This window comes from Procambarus clarkii, chromosome 69 (assembly GCF_040958095.1).
Source record: "Procambarus clarkii isolate CNS0578487 chromosome 69, FALCON_Pclarkii_2.0, whole genome shotgun sequence".
In the NCBI taxonomy this organism is placed as follows: Eukaryota; Metazoa; Arthropoda; class Malacostraca; order Decapoda; family Cambaridae; genus Procambarus; species Procambarus clarkii.
Window position 1 is genome coordinate 9,748,689 of NC_091218.1, and position 21,390 is coordinate 9,770,078.

The following is a 21,390-nucleotide window of genomic DNA, read 5'->3' on the forward strand; positions in this document are numbered from 1 at the left end:
TGTCACCATTCCATTCTTAGATCTGTGTTTCTCACCAATTGATTATAACCTTCGTGTGTCTCATCACTCCAATATTAACTAGGTGGTTCTCACAACTCCAAAATTATCTTTGTGTTTCTCACCACTCTATTAATAACCCCATGTTTCTCATCACTCTATTGCTTCTCACCATTCATATACAACCTCTGTATTTCTCACCACTCCATTATTAGTTATGTGTTTCTCACAACTCAGCTATTAACTCAGTGTTTCTCACCCCTCCAATATTAACTCTGTGTTTCTCACCACTCCAATATTAACTCCGTGTTTCTCATCACTCCAATATTAACTAAGAAATTTCGTTTTTCATTTAGTTAAACATTCTGAGAGATAATCATATACATAAACATAAACGTATACTAAGTGTTTCTCACAACTCGAATATTACCTCTGTGTTTCTCACTACTCGATTATTAACCCCGTGTTTCTCACAACTCCAATATTAACTCTTGCTTCTTACCACTCATATATAACTTCTGTGTTTCTCGCCACTCCATTATTAACTACGTTTCTCTCACCAAACCAATATTAAACCCGTGTTTCTTACAACTCCACTCCTAAATCTGTGTTTCTCACCACTCAATTATTACCTCAATGTTTCTCACCACTCCACTCTTAACTCCGTGTTTCTCACCACTCCATTTTTAAATCTGTCTTTCTCACCACTCCAATGTTAAATCCGTGTTTGTTAACATCCTAAAGTGACACAGTCATTAGGTAATACGGGTACTAATAATCAATCTGACACTAACAGGTCAAACACTGATATATCAGTGAGACCTAAAAGTACCATAAGTACTACCATGAAACTCCAACTAAACACTTCCACCCCAAAGTTAAAGAAACTAGGCAGTATAGAGCACGCAAGCAGCAAATCCCTCAAAACTTGTAGTTACTGTTTCACTTAAACCGGTGACCCTTAAACATGTTGTAGACTGGGGGTTATGTCCGTTTTGCCATCAAGATCATTCATTATATCACTGCACAAGTTATCCTAATAGAGACACCCGAGTTAAGCGACTCAAGCAGTTACACCAGGTGTCTCAAACCATATAATGCTAACAACTGTGAGATCCCGCTAAGCACATGGAATAGGTGTAGAAAGGGTCAGAATCATGCTGCACTGTGCAAGTATACTAAACTAAAATATTCAAACCCAAGGGTGAGAGATAGAAATTCCACCCATGCACAGTGCAAGGTGCGAGAAAACTACCGTGTACAATCAGCAGCATCTAAAGTTAATGCACCATTGCCCACTGCACAACTTTTAGTCAAGAACAAAGAGACCAAGATCGCCACTCGTGGCCTATTTTTTCAAGGGTCCCAGAAAACCTTTATCACAATAGAAGTGGCAGAGGCACTAAAACTAAAACCTGTAACACAGGTAAAATTAAATCTTTTAGGGTTCATGATTAACAGAGGGCTCCAAGACAAAAGACTACACAGTATTCCAACCACTAGTATGCCTAGACGGTTATGCTCGACCTGTACAGGCCATAGTGGTTGATCAAATTCCGTTTGACCTATATGTTAAGGATCTAGGGAAAACAGCCAGATTCCTACAGGAAAAGGGGGTCAAATTGGCCGACTACAAGATAACGTCTGACTGTCTCACCAATGTGGGTATACTCGTAGGGACAGACTACTACTACCAGTTTATTATTGGACAAATAAAAAAACAGGGCATGAACCGGTTAAGGTCAGCAGGAGGCCATCTATTCACAGGTACAGTTTTAAACCTGAAGAAGCCAATGCCTGTTGACCATTAGTACAACTAGTAAAACTAATTTGTCAGCTGAATATATATCTCCAGCAACCAAGCATGAAGGAGAATACAACTGACCACAACGCCTCCAAGAGGCTCACTATGCCCACACAAGGCCTGCTACGCCTCTCTACGAGGCCCACTATGCCCACACAAGGCCTGCTACGCCTCTCTACGAGGCCCACTATGCCCACACAAGGCCTGCTACGCCTCTCTACGAGGCCCACTATGCCCACACAAGGCCTGCTACGCCTCTCTACGAGGCCCACTATGCCCACACAAGGCCTGCTACGCCTCTCTACGAGGCTCACTATGCCCACACAAGGCCTGCTACGCCTCTCTACGAGGCCCACTATGCCCACACGAGGCCTGCTACGCCTCTCTACGAGGCCCACTACGCCCACACGAGGCCTGCTACGCCTCTCTACGAGGCCCACTATGCCCACACGAGGCCTGCTACGCCTCTCTACGAGGCCCACTACGCCCACACAAGGCCTGCTACGCCTCTCTACGAGGCCCACTATGCCCACACAAGGCCTGCTACGCCTCTCTACGAGGCCCACTACGCCCACACAAGGCCTGCTACGCCTCTCTACGAGGCCCACTATGCCCACACGAGGCCTGCTACGCCTCTCTACGAGGCCCACTATGCCCACACGAGGCCTGCTACGCCTCTCTACGAGGCCCACTATGCCCACACAAGGCCTGCTACGCCTCTCTACGAGGCCCACTATGCCCACACAAGGCCTGCTACGCCTCTCTACGAGGCCCACTATGCCCACACGAGGCCTGCTACGCCTCTCTACGAGGCCCACTATGCCCACACGAGGCCTGCTACGCCTCTCTACGAGGCCCACTACGCCCACACGAGGCCTGCTACGCCTCTCTACGAGGCACACTATGCCCACACGAGGCCTGCTACGCCTCTCTACGAGGCCCACTACGCCCACACGAGGCCTGCTACGCCTCTCTACGAGGCCCACTACGCCCATACGAGGCCCAATATGCCTCTACGAGGCCCACTACGCCCACACGAGGCCTGCTACGCCTCTCTACGAGGCCCACTACGCCCATACGAGGCCCAATATGCCTCTACGAGGCCCACTACGCCCATACGAGGCCCAATATGCCTCTACGAGGCCCACTACGCCTCTACGAAGCCCACTTCGACCACACGAGGCCCAATACACCTCCACGAGGCCCACTACGTCTGAATGAGGCCCAATATGCCTCTATAAACCAAAGATTGGGTTTGGTATAATTAATATTAGCCGAGATGGTTTCTATGGGTCTCAGTGGATAATCAGTGGCGAGCAGCCTGAACAACTAAAAGTCACAGCGATCACAGCCACTGGTCCCACTGCTGTCCGAAAACTATCCTTGACTGTAATAATTGACCACATTCAGTCCTCTATGTAAATCAAATGCAATAAAACTAGAAAGCTTAGCACACAAGGAATTTAGCAGGAAAGTGAAATCATAAAGAAACTTCCTACACCTTCAAATCCCTACACGGACAATAGTCCAGTACAAACTGACGCACAAGTCTAGCTAACTATAACTAAAACGCTTTAGAGCAAGTCTTCAAAGGAGAAGACCGAAACCACACAAAATTTCTCTGGACCAGGATTTCAGTAATCCACTTAATGAATTATTCACCTGCAGGGTTGCATCAGTTTTGTTTGGCGCTACTTCTTCTTCCTCGTTTCTGACCTTAAGCAACCTTAGAAACGTCATTGAAGAAGCACTTTAGCACAAACAAAATTGAAACCTTGCAATTGCTTGCAAGTGAACACTTACCAATGGACTACCAGTAGTGAAACAAATAGGTATGGCTGATCCGTTACCAAATACCTTCCAAGAAAGATTGGTCGCAGTAACAATGGATCAAATTGTCTTAAACGACCTTAAGTTCTTACAGCAGAACAACCTCAAAACAACTTTTCAGTTACATGTGCTCTGTTGTTCCTCAAGAATGGTTATAACACTGTAACCTAACACACACAAAGAAACAAGCCCCACTGCTCACAAATTAGCTAAGGTGGCACCGTTAAAAGAAATGGTAAACTGCCAGAATTAGCATTAACCCTCAAATTAGGTAGGCTTAAGGGAAATTAGTTAGGGTCAGGAGAGTACAAGCTGAGTCTGTACTCACTAAAGAAATATAGCTGACTATATTCACAGAGACTGATTCCAATATCTTCGTTTAAAGTTGAGGATAAGTTAATGAGTCTTCAGTGACAAGCCTGTGAACTGTAGCCTAAATAGCTACAAGTAATGACGACCAAGCCACTGGTCTCACTGTCGTGTCAAAGTCATCCTTCATTTTAATGAATGAACACACTCAGGTCTCTAAATTAAATAAAACTTAGTTGGTTTACAAACTTAGTATCACTATGAAACAGTTTAAAATACTCGTCCGGAAAGGACTGCTGCACGACAGTGCAAGCTTAAACTTAAACAATACCTTAATCCTGAATCAATGCAAAGAATTCGTCGTTTAAGGTTTTAAGGTTGAAGGTGACTCATAGATCTCCAGTGATAAACCAGTGAATTGTAACTTAACCAGTTAAAAGTCACAACGACTAATCTTAGATAGGTTAGAATTTAATTTAGAAGATAGATATGCTCGAGTTGACAGGATCAGTTAACTCAAGTTCATGCCACCTGCGACTCTTAATACGGGACATCCGTACTATACGCACAGACGTACAACTTTACTAACACGAATTTAAGTTTATAATTTCGAGGGGGGGGGGGGGGGGAGGAGGGGGGTATCAGTCTACGTCAGTACTGAATAGTGAACTGCGACCTATGTTTTCCTTTCTAGGAATTATGTCGGAAATTTCTGACACCCCAAATACTAACCCTTGATACAATAAGGTAAAATACGTTGTGTTATGCCACTAACTTTACTAACCATACTAATAATCTGATAATCAAGAGTTCAGAAAGTGTAGAACATGCAAAGGGATGATTGCGTCAGCCGCCACATGTTCGTGGTGACTATTCTTTTGCCTAACACTTGGTAAAACTCTGTCTGCAATCTGCTGTCATTTGTGATTGCCATCGTAGATTGAGTTTAATTAATAACTAGATCGAATTCTCTGATTTCCTCTTTATAATAAACTTTAAAACCCCAGTGAATAAATGTTTCATGGAGGAAGAGGAATGATTATACTAAGACTTCCATCTTAACATATATAACACTCCCTAAATTACTTAATTCTTCGCAGCAAGCTATCAGAAACAGAGTAAAACTGTTCATCATACTTGAGGATAATAAAATCACTCATAAATTAGCATCTCCCTTCTTTCTTACGTAAATTTGCACAGAAAAGAAGCATTGTGACTTAGTTGTGAAGGAGGAGGCAGGTGCCATAGGCACAATCAGAGAACACTGTATAAACATCAGAGGTCCGCGGTTGTTCAACGTCCTCCCAGCAAGCATAAGAAATATTGCCGGAACAACCGTGGACATTTTCAAGAGGAAACTAGATTTATTCCTCCAAGGAGTGCCGGACCAACCGGGCTGTGGTGGGTATGTGGGCCTGCGGGCCGCTCCAAGCAACAGCCTGGTGGACCAAACTCTCACAAGTCAAGCCTGGCCTCGGGCCGGGCTTGGGGAGTAGAAGAACTCCCAGAACCCCATCAACCAGGTATCAACCAGGACGCCGAGCACCGACGAGAAGGTTAGCACATGGTGCTGGTGACGGACGGACGTACCACAATACTCTCACCTTTGACGCCATAATTATGCTTATAAGAGAAGCATGTCACTCAGTGGTGCAAGTTGAGCAGCAGAGACGTGTCCTAGAACGAACACATCGAACTGCTGCATCCTCCAAACACGAGAGAACGTGTTCCGGTTGTATAAATTATCTTCTGTTTCAGAGCTCTTTATCATTAGAATGTCAACCGTGTTACAAACCATACCCTACAAACAAACCCAGTAAGCTTCTTTCGATTCCAGTGGGTATTACCTCGAATGTACTTTCAATGTGTATATAGTAATTTGTAACAATTAGTACATTGTAAAATCTCGGCAGATGTACTGTGGCGATGTGAAATGGTACAATACCTGTTCCAACACGCGGAAGTACTGGACGTAGTGATCACGAGGTCTACCTTGCATTCTTGATCCATTGTTGTCTACTCCCATGTCCGAGCTGGTCTAGAAGGAATTCTTCTTTCCAGCTAAGTCATAAAGTTCTCACCATTAACCCATGGAAGTGTAGCCTACTAACCAACTCATTTAAATTATTTTTTTTAAATTTCAAGTTGGTTAGCATTATTAAACCGGCCCCCAAATTTGTATGTGTACGGTGAAACCTCTAGCGAGAATTAAAACTAAAACATACAGTCCACTTTTCTACAGTCCATTTAATCATAGTTATTTTAAATTTAAATATACAACTGCTGGAAAATTCCCCAGAAGGAGAGGCAGACGAGTAAGCAGGACAGCCATAATCGAGTTATGACTGTACGAGAGAGGAAAGTAAAGAGAGGAGAATGTGCCTATCAGCTTCCCAGGAAGTATTGGACAAGACCTTTAATAAGTTTAGGGCATGCGAGCAATCATCTCAGAGGTAAGACTTATGGGGTGACCAAGACAAACGAGTGTCAAAGAATAGCCCCAGAAGCTTAACAGAATCCTTATACAAAAAAGGATTACCATAAAATGACAGAGGGGGTCGAAGAACGACCTGCTTCCGAGTAAAGGTCGCACCATAAGCCTTAGTTGTAGAGAATTTAAAGCTATGATTGGTGACCCAGGACGACACGGCATCAATCCCAAGTTGAAGCCGCCGTTGGAGGAAAGGCGAGTCATCATCTTGACAGCAGAGGGTAAGATCATCAACATAGAGAGCTGAGAAAATGCCAGAGGGAAGGGAGGAAAGAAGACCATTGAGGGCAAACAGGAAAAGAGTAAAGCTCAGAACACTACCCTGGGGTACACCTTTATATTGCTAAAAAGAGGTAGAGAGTGGTACCAAGTCTCACTCGAAAGTAACGACGGGAGAGGGAGATTACCTTGAAGGCCAAAAGAACGGAGTTGGGACAGAATATATTATTATCTCCAGGTGGTGTTATACGCCTTTTCCAGGTCAAAAAGAACAACAACACCGGAGGTCTTCGCTGCAAAGGCAGTACGAATATAGACCTTCAAGTTCACGAGGACATCAGTCGTGCTGCGACACTTGTAAAAGCCAAATTGAGAAGTGGAGGGGAGGAGATAGCGTTCCAAGAACCACATCAGACGGATATTGACCATCCATTCAAAGAGTTTGCAGACGCAACTCTAGATCAATGCGGCGGAAGTCTTTAAAGGATGTCCCTAGAGAGCCTGGTTTCCGAATAGGAAGAATAAGTGCCTCAAGCCAGTCCTCAGAAACTGACGACGACTCCCAGACATGGTTATAAACATTCAGTAAATACTGAAACGTGCGTGGAGAGAATTGGCGAAGCATCTCATAGTGAATATCATCTGAGTCCGCCGCTGAGGGGCATTCAAGGGAATCGGGGGCAGAAAGGACAGGAACAGGAGAGCGCACTGAATTAAGGGCAGCATCCATGAGAGAATCAAGGACCAAGGGAACCTCCATAGCAGGGACAGGTTACTCCACCACTGAAATGGGAGGGAAAGCAAGGATAGTGTCGGAGTCGGAAGGTGAGGAATATCTTGAAGTTTTCTTACCTGCCGGGGAGGAAGAAGGAGGAGGAGAGGAACCAGGCTTATGTTTCTAACAGAGAGACAGGCGTACCATCAGCACCGTACCAGGCGAGAGCCCTCGACAGTCTCAACAGGAGGAAGAGAATGGGAATGGTAAAAATGAAAAATGCTGGGAGGAGTATGGGCAATGGTGTTAATGGACAAGCGGTGAGAAGGCCCAAGAGACAGAGGGGAAGGCTGAAAAGAAGGCTGAAAAAAAGGAGTGGGAGCAAAAAGGGAAAGAGGGCACAAGAGGCAAGGAATTAAGAGCAGGGAAGGAAGGAAGGAAGGAAGGAAGGAAGGAAGGAAGGAAGGAAGGAAGGAAGGAAGGAAGGAAGGAAGGAAGGAAGGAAGGAAACACCAGATGGAGAACCAAAAGGAGGAAGACTCTCTGGCCCAGAACGCCTTGGAGCAGATGAGGTCATGGATGAGGTGTCCGGGTCCAAGGCCTCGAAACGCAATTGATGCAGAGAGCTTGGGAAGAAGAGCACTCCGTCATAGGCTCCACAAAAGGGGCATAGTGACACCTCACTTGTGCACCTGAAGGGGCCATGCCCAAATCTCCAGCACCTGCTGCAGAGGTGAGGAGATGGAATGTACTCCTTAACAGAGCATCTGGCACCAACAAGAATGACCGCAGGTGGAAGGGACCTCGAGTATCAAACGTGACCTTCACAGCGCGAAGAGGCTGACGACGACGTCCACGAGGGGGTCGAGTGAACGTATATCTCTGGAGGATATGTTGGCCTTGGAATTCAAGGATACTTTTAATATCCTCGTGGCAGTCTTTCAGTTCCCTATCACCAGTCTCAACATGGTGTGGGAAAAGAACCGTTCCAATGCTGGGATTAAACCGCGCATTTTTAGAGATCCGAACATGGATCTCTCTAGTGCAGGGCAACGAAGGCAAGCGGCCAGCCGCTTACTGAGAAGGGGCAGCAGCAACATGTGTACTTGTACAGGTTAGGGTTGAAAGTGACAAATGTATCCACCGAATCAAGGTGTTTATGAAGGAATAAATCATCAGGACGAGTAGGGTTAACATGACTAAGATCAAAATACTTAGTCTGCGTAGCAGGACAAAACAAAGCCTGGAAAGTATTAGGTTTGGAAGGAATCATGCGTGTGCGAGTGCAAAGGTGATGGTGTTGAGCCCCCTAGTAAGAATTAAGGGAGGGGGTAAAAGGCGCAGTTGTGACAACGAGAGACGTAGCCACGCCAGGGGATGTGGTAGTCACCACTGTGGGCTTGGAGCTCAACCCCGCCACAGAGGTAAGAGTGGAGCATAGAGAGGCGGTCGGGAGAGTCAGAGAAGTAGCATGGTCAGGGCCCAATGTAGCAGAGGCTACAAAGCCCGGCCTTCCATCACAGTCCGACTCGGGGGCCTGGTCGCCTACCCCACGAGTCTGACAAGTTAAAGGAAGGTCAGAAAAACATAAAACGATTAGAAAAAATAATCTACGAATAAGTCCCCATACACACCATTGAGTCACAATTAGAGGATAGGACACCTGACAAGACGGAGTCCCTCAGGGATACATCGTGGATATACGCCCCGCAAACGTCGCCTCAAAACCCGTTTGTCCGTCGAGATCGGGCTCAGCAACGAAGGCAAAGTCTGACAATAAAAGCTTCCCCTCACTCGACAACGTCAGGTACCACAGTTTTATGGGTAAGAGAGTGTACTTCCCCAATCACCCGGTGTCAAAATAGAAGAAGACATCAGAGAGAACAATCAACGATGGCAAAAAGTCAGCAGGAAGGGAACATTCTGAAAGAAGAGGTGGGAAGGAAAACGAAACATGAGGAAGAGGAAAAAACTACCATCAAATTTGGAGAGGACAGCAGTAAGAGCACAAGGCTTCAAAATGACAGAGGACAAGCCGTCCTAATCAGCATCACTATCAGGCATCCGCCCATTTAGCCCCCTCACGATGGTTACGGACTGGAAAGGGAGGGGATCAACTCCAACGTACCTACCTTACCTTGAGGTTACCTTGAGGTGCTTCCGGGGCTTAGTGTCCCCGCGGCCCGGTCGTCGACCAGGCCTCCTGGTTGCTGGACTGATCAACCAGGCTGTTAGACGCGGCTGCTCGCAGCCTGACGTATGAGTCACAGCCTGGTTGATCAGGTATCCTTTGGAGGTGCTTATCCAGTTCTCTCTTGAACACTGTGAGGGGTCGGCCAGTTATGCCCCTTATGTGTAGTGGAAGCGTGTTGAACAGTCTCGGGCCTCTGATGTTGATAGAGTTCTCTCTCAGAGTACCTGTTGCACCTCTGCTTTTCAACGGAGGTATTCTGCACATCCTGCCATGTCTTCTGGTCTCATGTGATGTTATTTCTGTGTGCAGGTTTGGGACCAGCCCCTCTAATATTTTCCACGTGTAAATTATTATGTATCTCTCCCGCCTGCGCTCAAGGGAGTACAGATTTAGGCTCTTTAGTCGGTCCCAGTAATTTAGATGTTTTACTGAGTGGATTCTAGCAGTAAAGGATCTCTGCACGCTCTCCAGGTCAGCAATTTCTCCAGCTTTGAAAGGGGCTGTCATTGTGCAGCAGTACTCCACTCTAGAGAGCACAAGCGTTTTGAAAAGTATCATCATCGGTATAGCATCTCTAGTGTGAAAAGTTCTTGTTATCCAACCTGTCATTTTTCTTGCAGTTGTGACAGCTACTTTATTGTGTTCTTTAAAGGTAAGGTCTTCCGACATGAGTACACCCAGATCCTTTACATTGCCTTTTCGTTCTATGTTATGGTTTGCCTGAGTTTTGTACGTGGTTTCTGTTTTTATATTTTCAATTTTTCCGTAGCGCATGAGCTGGAACTTATCTTCGTTAAACACCATATTATTTTCTGTAGCCCATAGAAAGACCTGATCTACATCTGATTGGAGGTTTGCCGTGTCCTCTATGTTGCCAACTCTCATGAAAATCCTAGTGTCATCTGCAAAGGATGATACAGTGCTATAGGTTGTGTTCTGGTTTATGTCCGATATGAGGATGAGAAAGAGTACTGGAGCAAGCACAGTACCCTGGGGGACTGAGCTCTTCACGGTTGATGGGCTGGATAGCTAAGCTAAGACGTAGCTAAGGGAAATTCTTTCTTGGACAATAGACGACATACAAAGCAGTACAAACGACATTGGGATGGTGAATAGAGTAGCCATTCACGTTTTACATACTCACAATTCCGTCGTTCACGTTTGAACACATTGTTTGATCAATACCATGCCTTCATATTCTCTACTCCAGCTGTTATATACACTGCATGAGTTTGAAAGGTTGCTATCATGATTCTGACATGATGAGGACCCACTACGAATTCAGTAATCAATTGTGTTAATATCATTAATGTTTCATAGCCCCGGATCTGTCTCTTGGGTTGCAAACTTTTTCACTGTTACAGATTTGGATATTTCCTCGTGTAAAATGTCACCAGCAGCAGCAACAGTCAATTATGGTATGTCTGCTGAAATTGAATGACTGGTAGCAGGAATGGATATAGATGTGGATGCTATATCTGAAGGGACAGTATTAGTGGCTGACATTGCAGGAGTGGACGCTGATGTGGATGCTATATCTGAAGGGACAGTATTAGTGGCTGACATTGCAGGAGTGGATGCTATATCTGAAGGGACAGTATTAGTGGCTGACATTGCAGGAGTGGACGCTGATGTGGATGCTATATCTGAAGGGACAGTATTAGTGGCTGACATTGCAGGAGTGGATGCTATATCTGAAGGGACAGTATTAGTGGCTGACATTGCAGGAGTGGACGCTGATGTGGATGCTATATCTGAAGGAATGGTATGAGTGTCTGTTGTGGGAACCGACCTGTGAGATTTATATTTATTTAATTTATATGAATTTATATTTACGTTAATTTGTATACTTCGATAGCAATTTGTATAATGATAAGTGGACTGTATTTCTGCAATAATCTCAATCTCACAAATCGATCCTCTACACATTAGGGGGGGTTTATTAAATTAATATATGCAGCCAATCAAACTACAGGAATAGACTACATACATTGAAAAGGTTCCTTATCTTATAGTACAGCAGGTTAGTCCACCAGGTATAACTAGGGTGTAGACACCAAATTATCCTCTTTGAGGCAGCTTCCATATCACCCAGTAACTGGTGCACAAATCTTGCTTCCTCGTCTTGACCTTTAGTTTGAGGCGATTTCGTGAACTAACCGGGTCACCCTATATCCTGACATTAATGGCCATAAATGAATGATAAACGGGTTTCGGATAGACACTTAACTTGAATTTGTAGACAGCGTGTTGATAATGGTACACTTTTAGTTTCCATAACACTACGTCCAAGTAAATTTAACAGGAGCCGAATTTGCTCCCGTGTGAGCCTCTGGTCTCGTATAAACAATGGCTGCCCTCCTTCCTCCCTCTGACGCCTGGCTTACATTGTCCACATGTCAGAAAGTGATAGAAGGGTCACATTTACTCTACTTTAATATTGATAATTAAGTTAACTTATATAAGATGTTTTTATGATGGTAAAGTCCAAAGACTAATGTATTTAAGAACAATTCCCAGCAGAATAGCTGGTGAATTATAATAGTATGTGGTGATGATATCCCGTTTTCTATAGACGGTAATTCCACTACAAGTTACGTTTTCTATGGGTAACTTGTTTATACAACACAGCTCTTATCTGTCTGTATGATATTATTATTAAATGGTGTCGGATTTTCCGACATAATTCCCCACGGGCTGCTCACGGGTCGAAGTCCTAATTAGAACAGACGAACACCGATACTCCTCCATCGAATTATTACATTAATTTGATGTTAGTAGTTAGTAATCACACATTTGTGCATCTGTTCGTACAGGACGGATGTCCCGTACTAGAGTTGCAGGGGTTAGAAGTCTAATGCGATTTCATTTCCCTGTCAACTCTTGAAAGGCTAATATTCAAGCCTTATTACATATTATTTAACCCAGAAGACTGGATGTGATCAAGTACTACAGTCAAGTATGATTCAGGGACTGCAGTGAGATCAGTGACATTAGATATAACTTGAAGTTTCTTCAGGTAACTGGTCACTGATATATAAACACTGAGGCCCATGGAATACATCTTGATTAAATAATAAATGTATCAAATCAGTCATCAGATTTATTGGGGTTTAATTTAGTTAATTGATTCAGAAGATTGAATAGCTCATCATTAAAGTAAAGTATGGTTCTGAGACTGCAGTGGGTTCAGTGACATTGGTCGCAGTGACTTGTAGCTGTTTTAGGCTACTGTTCACTGATTTGCCACTGAGGTCTCATGAACTCATCTCCAGCTTTAAATGATGATACTAACATCAACCACTGTTGGTATAGTTAGCTGTAATCTCCTTAGTATAATGCTACTGGAGAAATATAATCAGCTGACAAATTTAGATTTCTATTGGTATTGTTTATCTGCAGGCATTGGTCTCCTCAGGCTTGATACTGGGCCTGAGAGTAATTTACCTCCTGCAGAGTTTAACATGGTTATACCCTGATATTTAGTAGGGCTACCGATGAATCGATGACAATAGTCTGTCCCTACAAGGAGACCGAAGTCGGTGAGGTGATCAGACTTAATATTATCTGCCAATTTTATTCCTCTATTTCTCAGGAATTTGGCTGTTGCTCTCAGACCTTGAACTTGTAGGTCTACTGGTATTTTGTCCACCACAATGGCTTGTACTCGACAGACGTACCTGCCTAAGCGTACTGATGGTTGTACCACCTGGTAGACTTGAGGTCCTGCATCTGTTACAAACCCTGAGATGTTGAATGACATCTGGGCTACAGGCCTTAATTGTAATTCATCTGCCAACCTTTTAGTGATGTATGTTCTTTGGGATCCTTGGTCAAACAACCCACGGGTATGGACCTTGGCCCTCTTATTCAGGATGGTAATTTGGGCAGTAGGCAAAGTCGTATTACCTTTAGACTTTGCCGATTGGACACTCTTTGTTTGTTGCACCTTGCAGTACTGTACTGTGGTGGGAATGCTATCTTCCACCTTGGGGTTTGGAGACGTTGTTTTGGTGTCTCTGCACAATGCTGCATGGTGCTGACCTTTGTTACACCTATTACAGGTGTGTAATTGGGTATCACAGTCCTTGATGTTATGTTTCCTGAGGCACCTCGTGCAATGTTGCAAATCTTTGAGTCGCTCAACACGGGCGTCACTATCAGGAAAATTAGAGCAGTGGTACATTGAATGTTTCTCATTGCAGAACAAACATGTTCCATAGCTTCCTGTACCCTTTGGTGTCATGTTCTTGGGTGACACAGTAACTATAGGCTTGGAGGGTCCCACTGCATATACGCCCACACTGCCACTGTTCCACTTTGGTGTTGAATTATATTGTCTAGATTGATTTGGAGTACCTTTGGTACTCTGTGGTTTACTATTATTGGTTTCTGAGGGTTTACTTGGTGGTTTTAATTTGTCATGTGTTCGTAATTGATGAACTACTGACTTTAAACCTTCAGATATTTCATTCATGGATAAGATACTTTTATTGTAATGAGCACTCATTTGTCTCAATATGTCCCTAGGTATTTTCTCCTGGACAATTATTTTCAAGACCCACTCAGCCCCGTTTGTATCTGCTGTCAGGCTGAGGGCATTGATCAATGATTCTACCTCCAGCTTGAAGACTTGGAGTGAATCAGCTGAAGCCTCCGGTGGGGGTAAATGCAACAGCTCATGAACTAAATGTGATGTTCTTACTTCTGGATCAGCATAATTATCCTTGAGGAGTTGTACTGCCAGATCATAGCCGTCATTAGTTAATCTCAGATGGGATACTACTGTTTTAGCCTCACCTGATAATTGGCCTTGCAAATAAGAGAATTTACTACTCTTTGGTAAAGATTGTTTTGAGTCTACAAGGTCAACGAATTTGTTCCAAAATTCGTCCCAATCTTCCTCATCTTTTCCTGAGAAAGTGGGTAAATTAATTGGAGGGAGTCGAGCTTCTGCCTGACTCGTATTAGATGCAACTGTTGTTGTTGTTGCTGTTGCCTTGTTCTGGGCAATTAATTTGACATAAGGCTGTAACGTGGCCTGAGTGTGATCTTCATAATTCGCAAGATCAACCATAATGTCGTCTATTTCTGTTTCTGATAAATTGGTGTTGGCAAGTTCAGCCACATATGTTGCTATTTGACATTTGATTTGCTCAAATTTACCTGCAGCTGCTTGATAATAGCTTTCCAGGTCAGCATAATCAACTTGAGATTGTTGTGACAAATCTTCACATTTCTTGATCTCTCTTGTTAAGTGGCCTTTAAGACCTGCAAGGGTTCTTTTCATTCTCCCTGCATTATCCATACTGGCTCGTTGGTGAAGCCTTGTGGGACTTGTACTTGGGCTGCTCATAATACTGAACAAGTACTGATGGTAGCCTAGGGTAAATTCTGCACTCACTAGGCAATAATCCTACCTCTACTAGAGGTTAGCACTTAAAATTAATACACATTATATATATACAATCATCCACACTAATGATTTGAGTGATAAACCAGTGTCACTGGAAGTACCTTTAGGTTAGCTCTTCAATATCACCCTAGGATGGTAGAGACACTAATTAATCACTCAAAGGTGTAATGATCATAAGTAAATTATTATATATACAACTCAACTCGAGTTGATAAAAATTACACCCAAAATAGGGTCTGGACCATTCATTAATGGTGTTAGGTTGTTTAATATAGTACAACTGACTATGGTAATAATGGGACTAGGATGAACGATAATAGTTCAACTAGTCAATGGTTTTATCCTACCCTGTTGTGGGTTGGCAATTAGTAAATATTATACTGTGATCACTAGTGCAATATATATTAAATAATTCTCTATTTGGAGAAATAATATACACAATTATTGATAATAGCCTCTTAATTAGCCTCTATGAAACTTCTAATATTATCAAGAAGTATTAAATATTATTAGTGACCTCGCGAAATAAAGTCCACAAAATTCGTAGATAATCTCTCGCGAAATGTAACACCACGAAATCCGTGAACAATCTTGCGAGGACACAGCCACTAATTTGGCTGGCTTCTATATTAGCGCTGTCATTTCACAGAATAACACGCCACCAAATCTCTGTGGGTGTGCATGAAACCGCTGATGAGGCAGATCTGAACTGAGGGAGGCTCCTGAGCTCCCTCGAGGCTACGCTTCCGTCTTTGACTGGCTGGCCTTTGTTTAAATAACACTGCACTAGTATATTTAATGAATCCACTGGTTCATCCAGTACTAAGATGACCAAATGTGGGTTCATAGGATCAAATAATCCGTCATCCGGTTCGAAGGACCAAATAATGTGGGAACCGACCTGTGAGATTTATATTTATTTAATTTATATGAATTTATATTTACGTTAATTTGTATACTTCGATAGCAATTTGTATAATGATAAGTGGACTGTATTTCTGCAATAATCTCAATCTCACAAATCGATCCTCTACACATTAGGGGGGGTTTATTAAATTAATATATGCAGCCAATCAAACTACAGGAATAGACTACATACATTGAAAAGGTTCCTTATCTTATAGTACAGCAGGTTAGTCCACCAGGTATAACTAGGGTGTAGACACCAAATTATCCTCTTTGAGGCAGCTTCCATATCACCCAGTAACTGGTGCACAAATCTTGCTTCCTCGTCTTGACCTTTAGTTTGAGGCGATTTCGTGAACTAACCGGGTCACCCTATATCCTGACATTAATGGCCATAAATGAATGATAAACGGGTTTCGGATAGACACTTAACTTGAATTTGTAGACAGCGTGTTGATAATGGTACACTTTTAGTTTCCATAACACTACGTCCAAGTAAATTTAACAGGAGCCGAATTTGCTCCCGTGTGAGCCTCTGGTCTCGTATAAACAATGGCTGCCCTCCTTCCTCCCTCTGACGCCTGGCTTACATTGTCCACATGTCAGAAAGTGATAGAAGGGTCACATTTACTCTACTTTAATATTGATAATTAAGTTAACTTATATAAGATGTTTTTATGATGGTAAAGTCCAAAGACTAATGTATTTAAGAACAATTCCCAGCAGAATAGCTGGTGAATTATAATAGTATGTGGTGATGATATCCCGTTTTCTATAGACGGTAATTCCACTACAAGTTACGTTTTCTATGGGTAACTTGTTTATACAACACAGCTCTTATCTGTCTGTATGATATTATTATTAAATGGTGTCGGATTTTCCGACATCTGTCGTTGCACCTGTGTTAAGCCACAATGTTAATTTTGGAAGTTTTCCTATTTTCTCCTTCTCCACTACAGCTCTCTTCCTCTTCTGTGCTCCACTCAAAACAATACGTTTCATTTCTGCTGAAAGGGTTATTCACCTGGAAATATATATCTTAAATATGTAATATTTAGTCCCACACCAGGATGTTGGGTTATATTATACAAGTGTGCTTGCAGCAAAACATAAATATTTACCATTCTGCTTCCATAATGAACATGTCTTATGCTCGTGGGGCCCTATACTCGTGGGGCCCTATGCTCGAGGGGCCCTATGCTCGTGGGGCCCTATGCTCGTGGGGCCCTATGCTCGAGGGGGCCCCCAGGCAAGTGCCCATCGGGCCCATTCGGTAAGACGGCTCTAATGTGTAGTATACAAAAGATGTCTCTGATCTCTGTATATAAGAGTTGTTTATGAACTACAAATAGAAAGAACTTCAGCTCTCTACGGAAATGCAATTTCCGGGAAAGAACTTTGCAAATTTATTTACGACATAATAATACAGTAATGGGTCGATCAAGTGTGAGAGTGAGTTAGGAGTCATAGTTAGCAATTACCCCGAGACCAAGATATCAGAAGACAAAATAGGGCAATTAGGTTGTTGGGATTTATAATAAGAAGCATCAGGAACAAAAACACTTACATCACCCATTGTCTATATCTAGCACTAGTGTGACCTCACTTGGCTTACACTGTGTCATTGTGGTCGAAGAACCACGCAATGGACAAAGACTTTACAGAAAATACAGAGAAGGACGATCTATTCTATGAGAACAGAATTGTTTGAATGTACAGTTGTCATAGACGCAGAGCAAGGATGGTGGAGGGGCCATGATCGAAAATAATAAGTTGCTTAGGCTTATTAACAGGGTTATGAAAATGTCAGCTAAAGAAGTAATTATCAAAAGCAGGCACAAAGGCCAGCTTGGTGCCTATAGAAATGTAGTTCGAGTAGAGATAAAGTGGACGTAGAGATAAAGTGGACGTAGAGATAAAGTGGACGTAGAGATAAAGTGGACGTAGAGATAAAGTGGACGTATTGGAAGTAAAACAATGTTGTAAATGCGTGGAATGGGTTGCCAGTTAGCATTATTGTGACAAACAGTTCCACAAGTTCCTATAATAGACTAGATATGCACTTTAGTGAGAGTGCTTAATTTTAAATGTGCGCACCTATTATGGGCCAACAGGTCAGCTGCGATGCACTCGTGTTCTTATGTCAACAGAGGAGCTCATATCCCTTACCAGTAGTAACGTTGGCACCATTCTCCAGAAGCAGCATCACTATATCCATGTGACCATTCGCGGCAGCTTCACATAGCAGACTCCGCCCTGTAATATATTATATGTAACTCACAAATTGGATAACATTGGTCGCAAAGACAATAAACAAGCTCGTTCCGTTGGGATCAAAGAAGGTAATTTGCGTGTTAAAAATAACATACAAGAGAACGGAAATGAGAGGTGAGAGGTAAATATTCACAGTTTTTGGGAAAAAGAGGTGGAGAAGGGTTTGAATATAAAACTACATGAGAACTACTTAAACACTAATATTAGAAATAAGAAAATTGACCTAAGTTCACTTATATGTGTAGCATGAATTCATATTATTAAGCAAACAAAAACTTGGGTGAATGTAGAAAACGGAGTGAAGTAGAACTTATATTTTAAGTTCCCTTGAAATTTATAGGAAACTAATAATTTCACACTGAGCGACAGGTTAGACGAGGAGGGAAAGTAGCAATATATGTCAGAGAAAAGTCTTAAAAGTAGTGTCAAGGAGGGAATCAAAACTGAGCCAAACACCGAAACTGTTTGAATACAATTAATTGATAATAACGAAAACATAACAAGAGTTTGATATAAGTTGTCAAACATCACCAAAATAGAAAGAAACCATGTGCATGGTAGACGTATCTAAGGGACTTTGGTCATTGTTATTGCTTTTATTATATTAATTCTAATAGAATAAACTAGATCAATAAAATGGGTAATGGAGAAACAGAAACATTTTTAGAAATGGTGGACGATATATATATATATATATATATATATATATATATATATATATATATATATATATATATATATATATATATATATATATATATATATATATATATATATATTTTTTTTTTTTTTTTTTTTTTTTTTTTTTTTTTTTTTTTTTTTTTTTTTTTTTTTTTTTTTTTTTTTTTTTAGTACATACAAAGGAAGGGAGTACCACCTCTAGCTGGAAGAAGGGGGACCCATAGCCTCGGAGGAAACCACGCATAACGCATTAGAGGGAATGTTTAGATCCCCTCCAATACAGTTTCTGTGTGGTTTTCTCCTACCACCCCCTTCCTTTTTTATTTTTTGTGCTTTATTATGCATTTGATGGTTACAAGATATACATGGGTTGATACAAAAATAATAATGCAAAAAGGTGCTTAAAGGTTATGGATCTCTTGAAAAACACAACAATGGGAAACATTGATGAATGTCACAGACGGGTTCGATCATTGTTGCAAGTCAAACACTTCTTCGAATTCCTCTGAAGTTGGACTAGTGCCCAAGACGCAACAGGCATTTCCCCTCTGAATCCTAACACTGAGGCGCTGGAACAAGAAACTTTTTGCTCTCTGGTCTTTTGTAGCGCTGATCAATTTGTCCCCCAATTCCTTCAGGAACTTCAATGCACATTTTCCCCACGAACCGAGGGTCTCCGAGCCGATCGGAACTCTCCGAGCCGATCGGAACTCTCCGAGCCGATATATATATATATATATATATATATATATATATATATATATATATATATATATATATATATATATATATATATATATATATATATATATATATATATATATATATATATATATGTATATATATATATATATATATATATGTATATATATATATATATATATATATATATATATATATATATATATATATATATATATATATATATATATATATATATATATATATATATATATATATGTCGTACCTAGTAGCCAGAACGCACTTCTCAGCCTACTATGCAAGGCCCAATTTGCCTAATAAACCAAGTTTTCATGAATTAATTGTTTTTCGACTACCTAACCTACCTAACCTAACCTAACCTAACTTTTTCGGCTACCTAACCTAACCTAACCTATAAAGATAGGTTAGGTTAGGTTAGGTAGGGTTGGTTAGGTTCGGTCATATATCTACGTTAATTTTAACTCCAATAAAAAAAATTGACCTCATACATTATGAAATGGGTAGCTTTATCCTTTCATAAGAAAAAAATTAGAGAAAATATTTTAATTCAGGAAAACTTGGCTTATTAGGCAAATCGGGCCTTGCATAGTAGGCTGAGAAGTGCGTTCTGGCTACTAGGTACGACATATATATATATATATATATATATATATATATATATATATATATATATATATATATATATATATATATATATATATGTCGTACCTAGTAGCCAGAATGCACTTCTCAGCCTACTATGCAAGGCCCGATTTGCCTAATAAGCCAAGTTTTCCTGAATTATTATATTTTCTCTAATTTTTTTCTTATGAAATGATAAAGCTACCCATTTCATTATGTATGAGGTCATTTTTTTTTATTAGAGTTAAAATTAACTTAGATATATGACCAAACCTAACCATCCCTACCTAACCTAACCTAACCTATCTTTATAGGTTAGGTTAGGTTAGGTAGTCGAAAAAACATTATTTCATGAAAACTTGGCTTATTAGGCAAATCAGGCCATGCATAGTAGGCTGAGAAGTGCGTTCTGGCTACTAGGTACGACATATATATATATATATATGTCGTACCTAATAGCCAGAACGCACTTCTCAGCCTACTATGCAAGGCCCGATTTGCCTAATAAGCCAAGTTTTCATGAATTAATTGTTTTTGGACTACCTAACCTACCTAACCTAACCTAACCTAACTTTTTCGGCTACCTAACCAAACCTAACCTATAAAGATAGGTTAGGTTAGGTAGGGTTGGTTAGGTTCGGTCATATATCTACGTTAATTTTAACTCCAATAAAAAAAAAATGACCTCATACATAATGAAATGGGTAGCTTTATCATTTCATAAGAAAAAAATTAGAAAAAATATATTAATTCAGGAAAACTTGGCTTATTAGGCACATCGGGCCTTGAATAGAAGGCCAAAAAGTGAGTTCTGGCTACTAGGTACGACATATATATATATATATATATATATATATATATATATATATATATATATATATATATATATATATATATATATATATATATATATATATATATATATATATATATATGTTGCACCTAGTAGCCAGAACGTCGTACTCGGCCTACTATGCAAGGCCCGATTTGCATAATAAGCCAAGTTTTCCTGAATCAATATATTTTCTCTATTTTTTTCTGATGAAATGATAAAGCTACCCATTTCATTATGTATGAAGTCAATTTTCTTTTTTATTGGAGTTAAAATTAATGTACATACATGACCGAACCTAACCAACCCTACCTAACCTAACCTAACCTATCTTTATAGGTTAGGTTAGGTTAGGTAGCCGAAAAAGTTAGGTTAGGT

General features: G+C 41.3%; 1 protein-coding gene across 1 annotated transcript in view; it reads right to left on the reverse strand.

The window, feature by feature from the left end:
* Positions 1 to 21,390, reverse strand: part of LOC123772236 (uncharacterized) — a 195,014-nt gene that overhangs the window by 84,669 nt on the left and 88,955 nt on the right. The window contains exon 6 of the mRNA XM_069311336.1: positions 18,051 to 18,137. Within this exon, the coding sequence (XP_069167437.1) occupies positions 18,051 to 18,137 (87 nt within the window). The remainder of the gene's footprint in view (positions 1 to 18,050; positions 18,138 to 21,390) is intronic.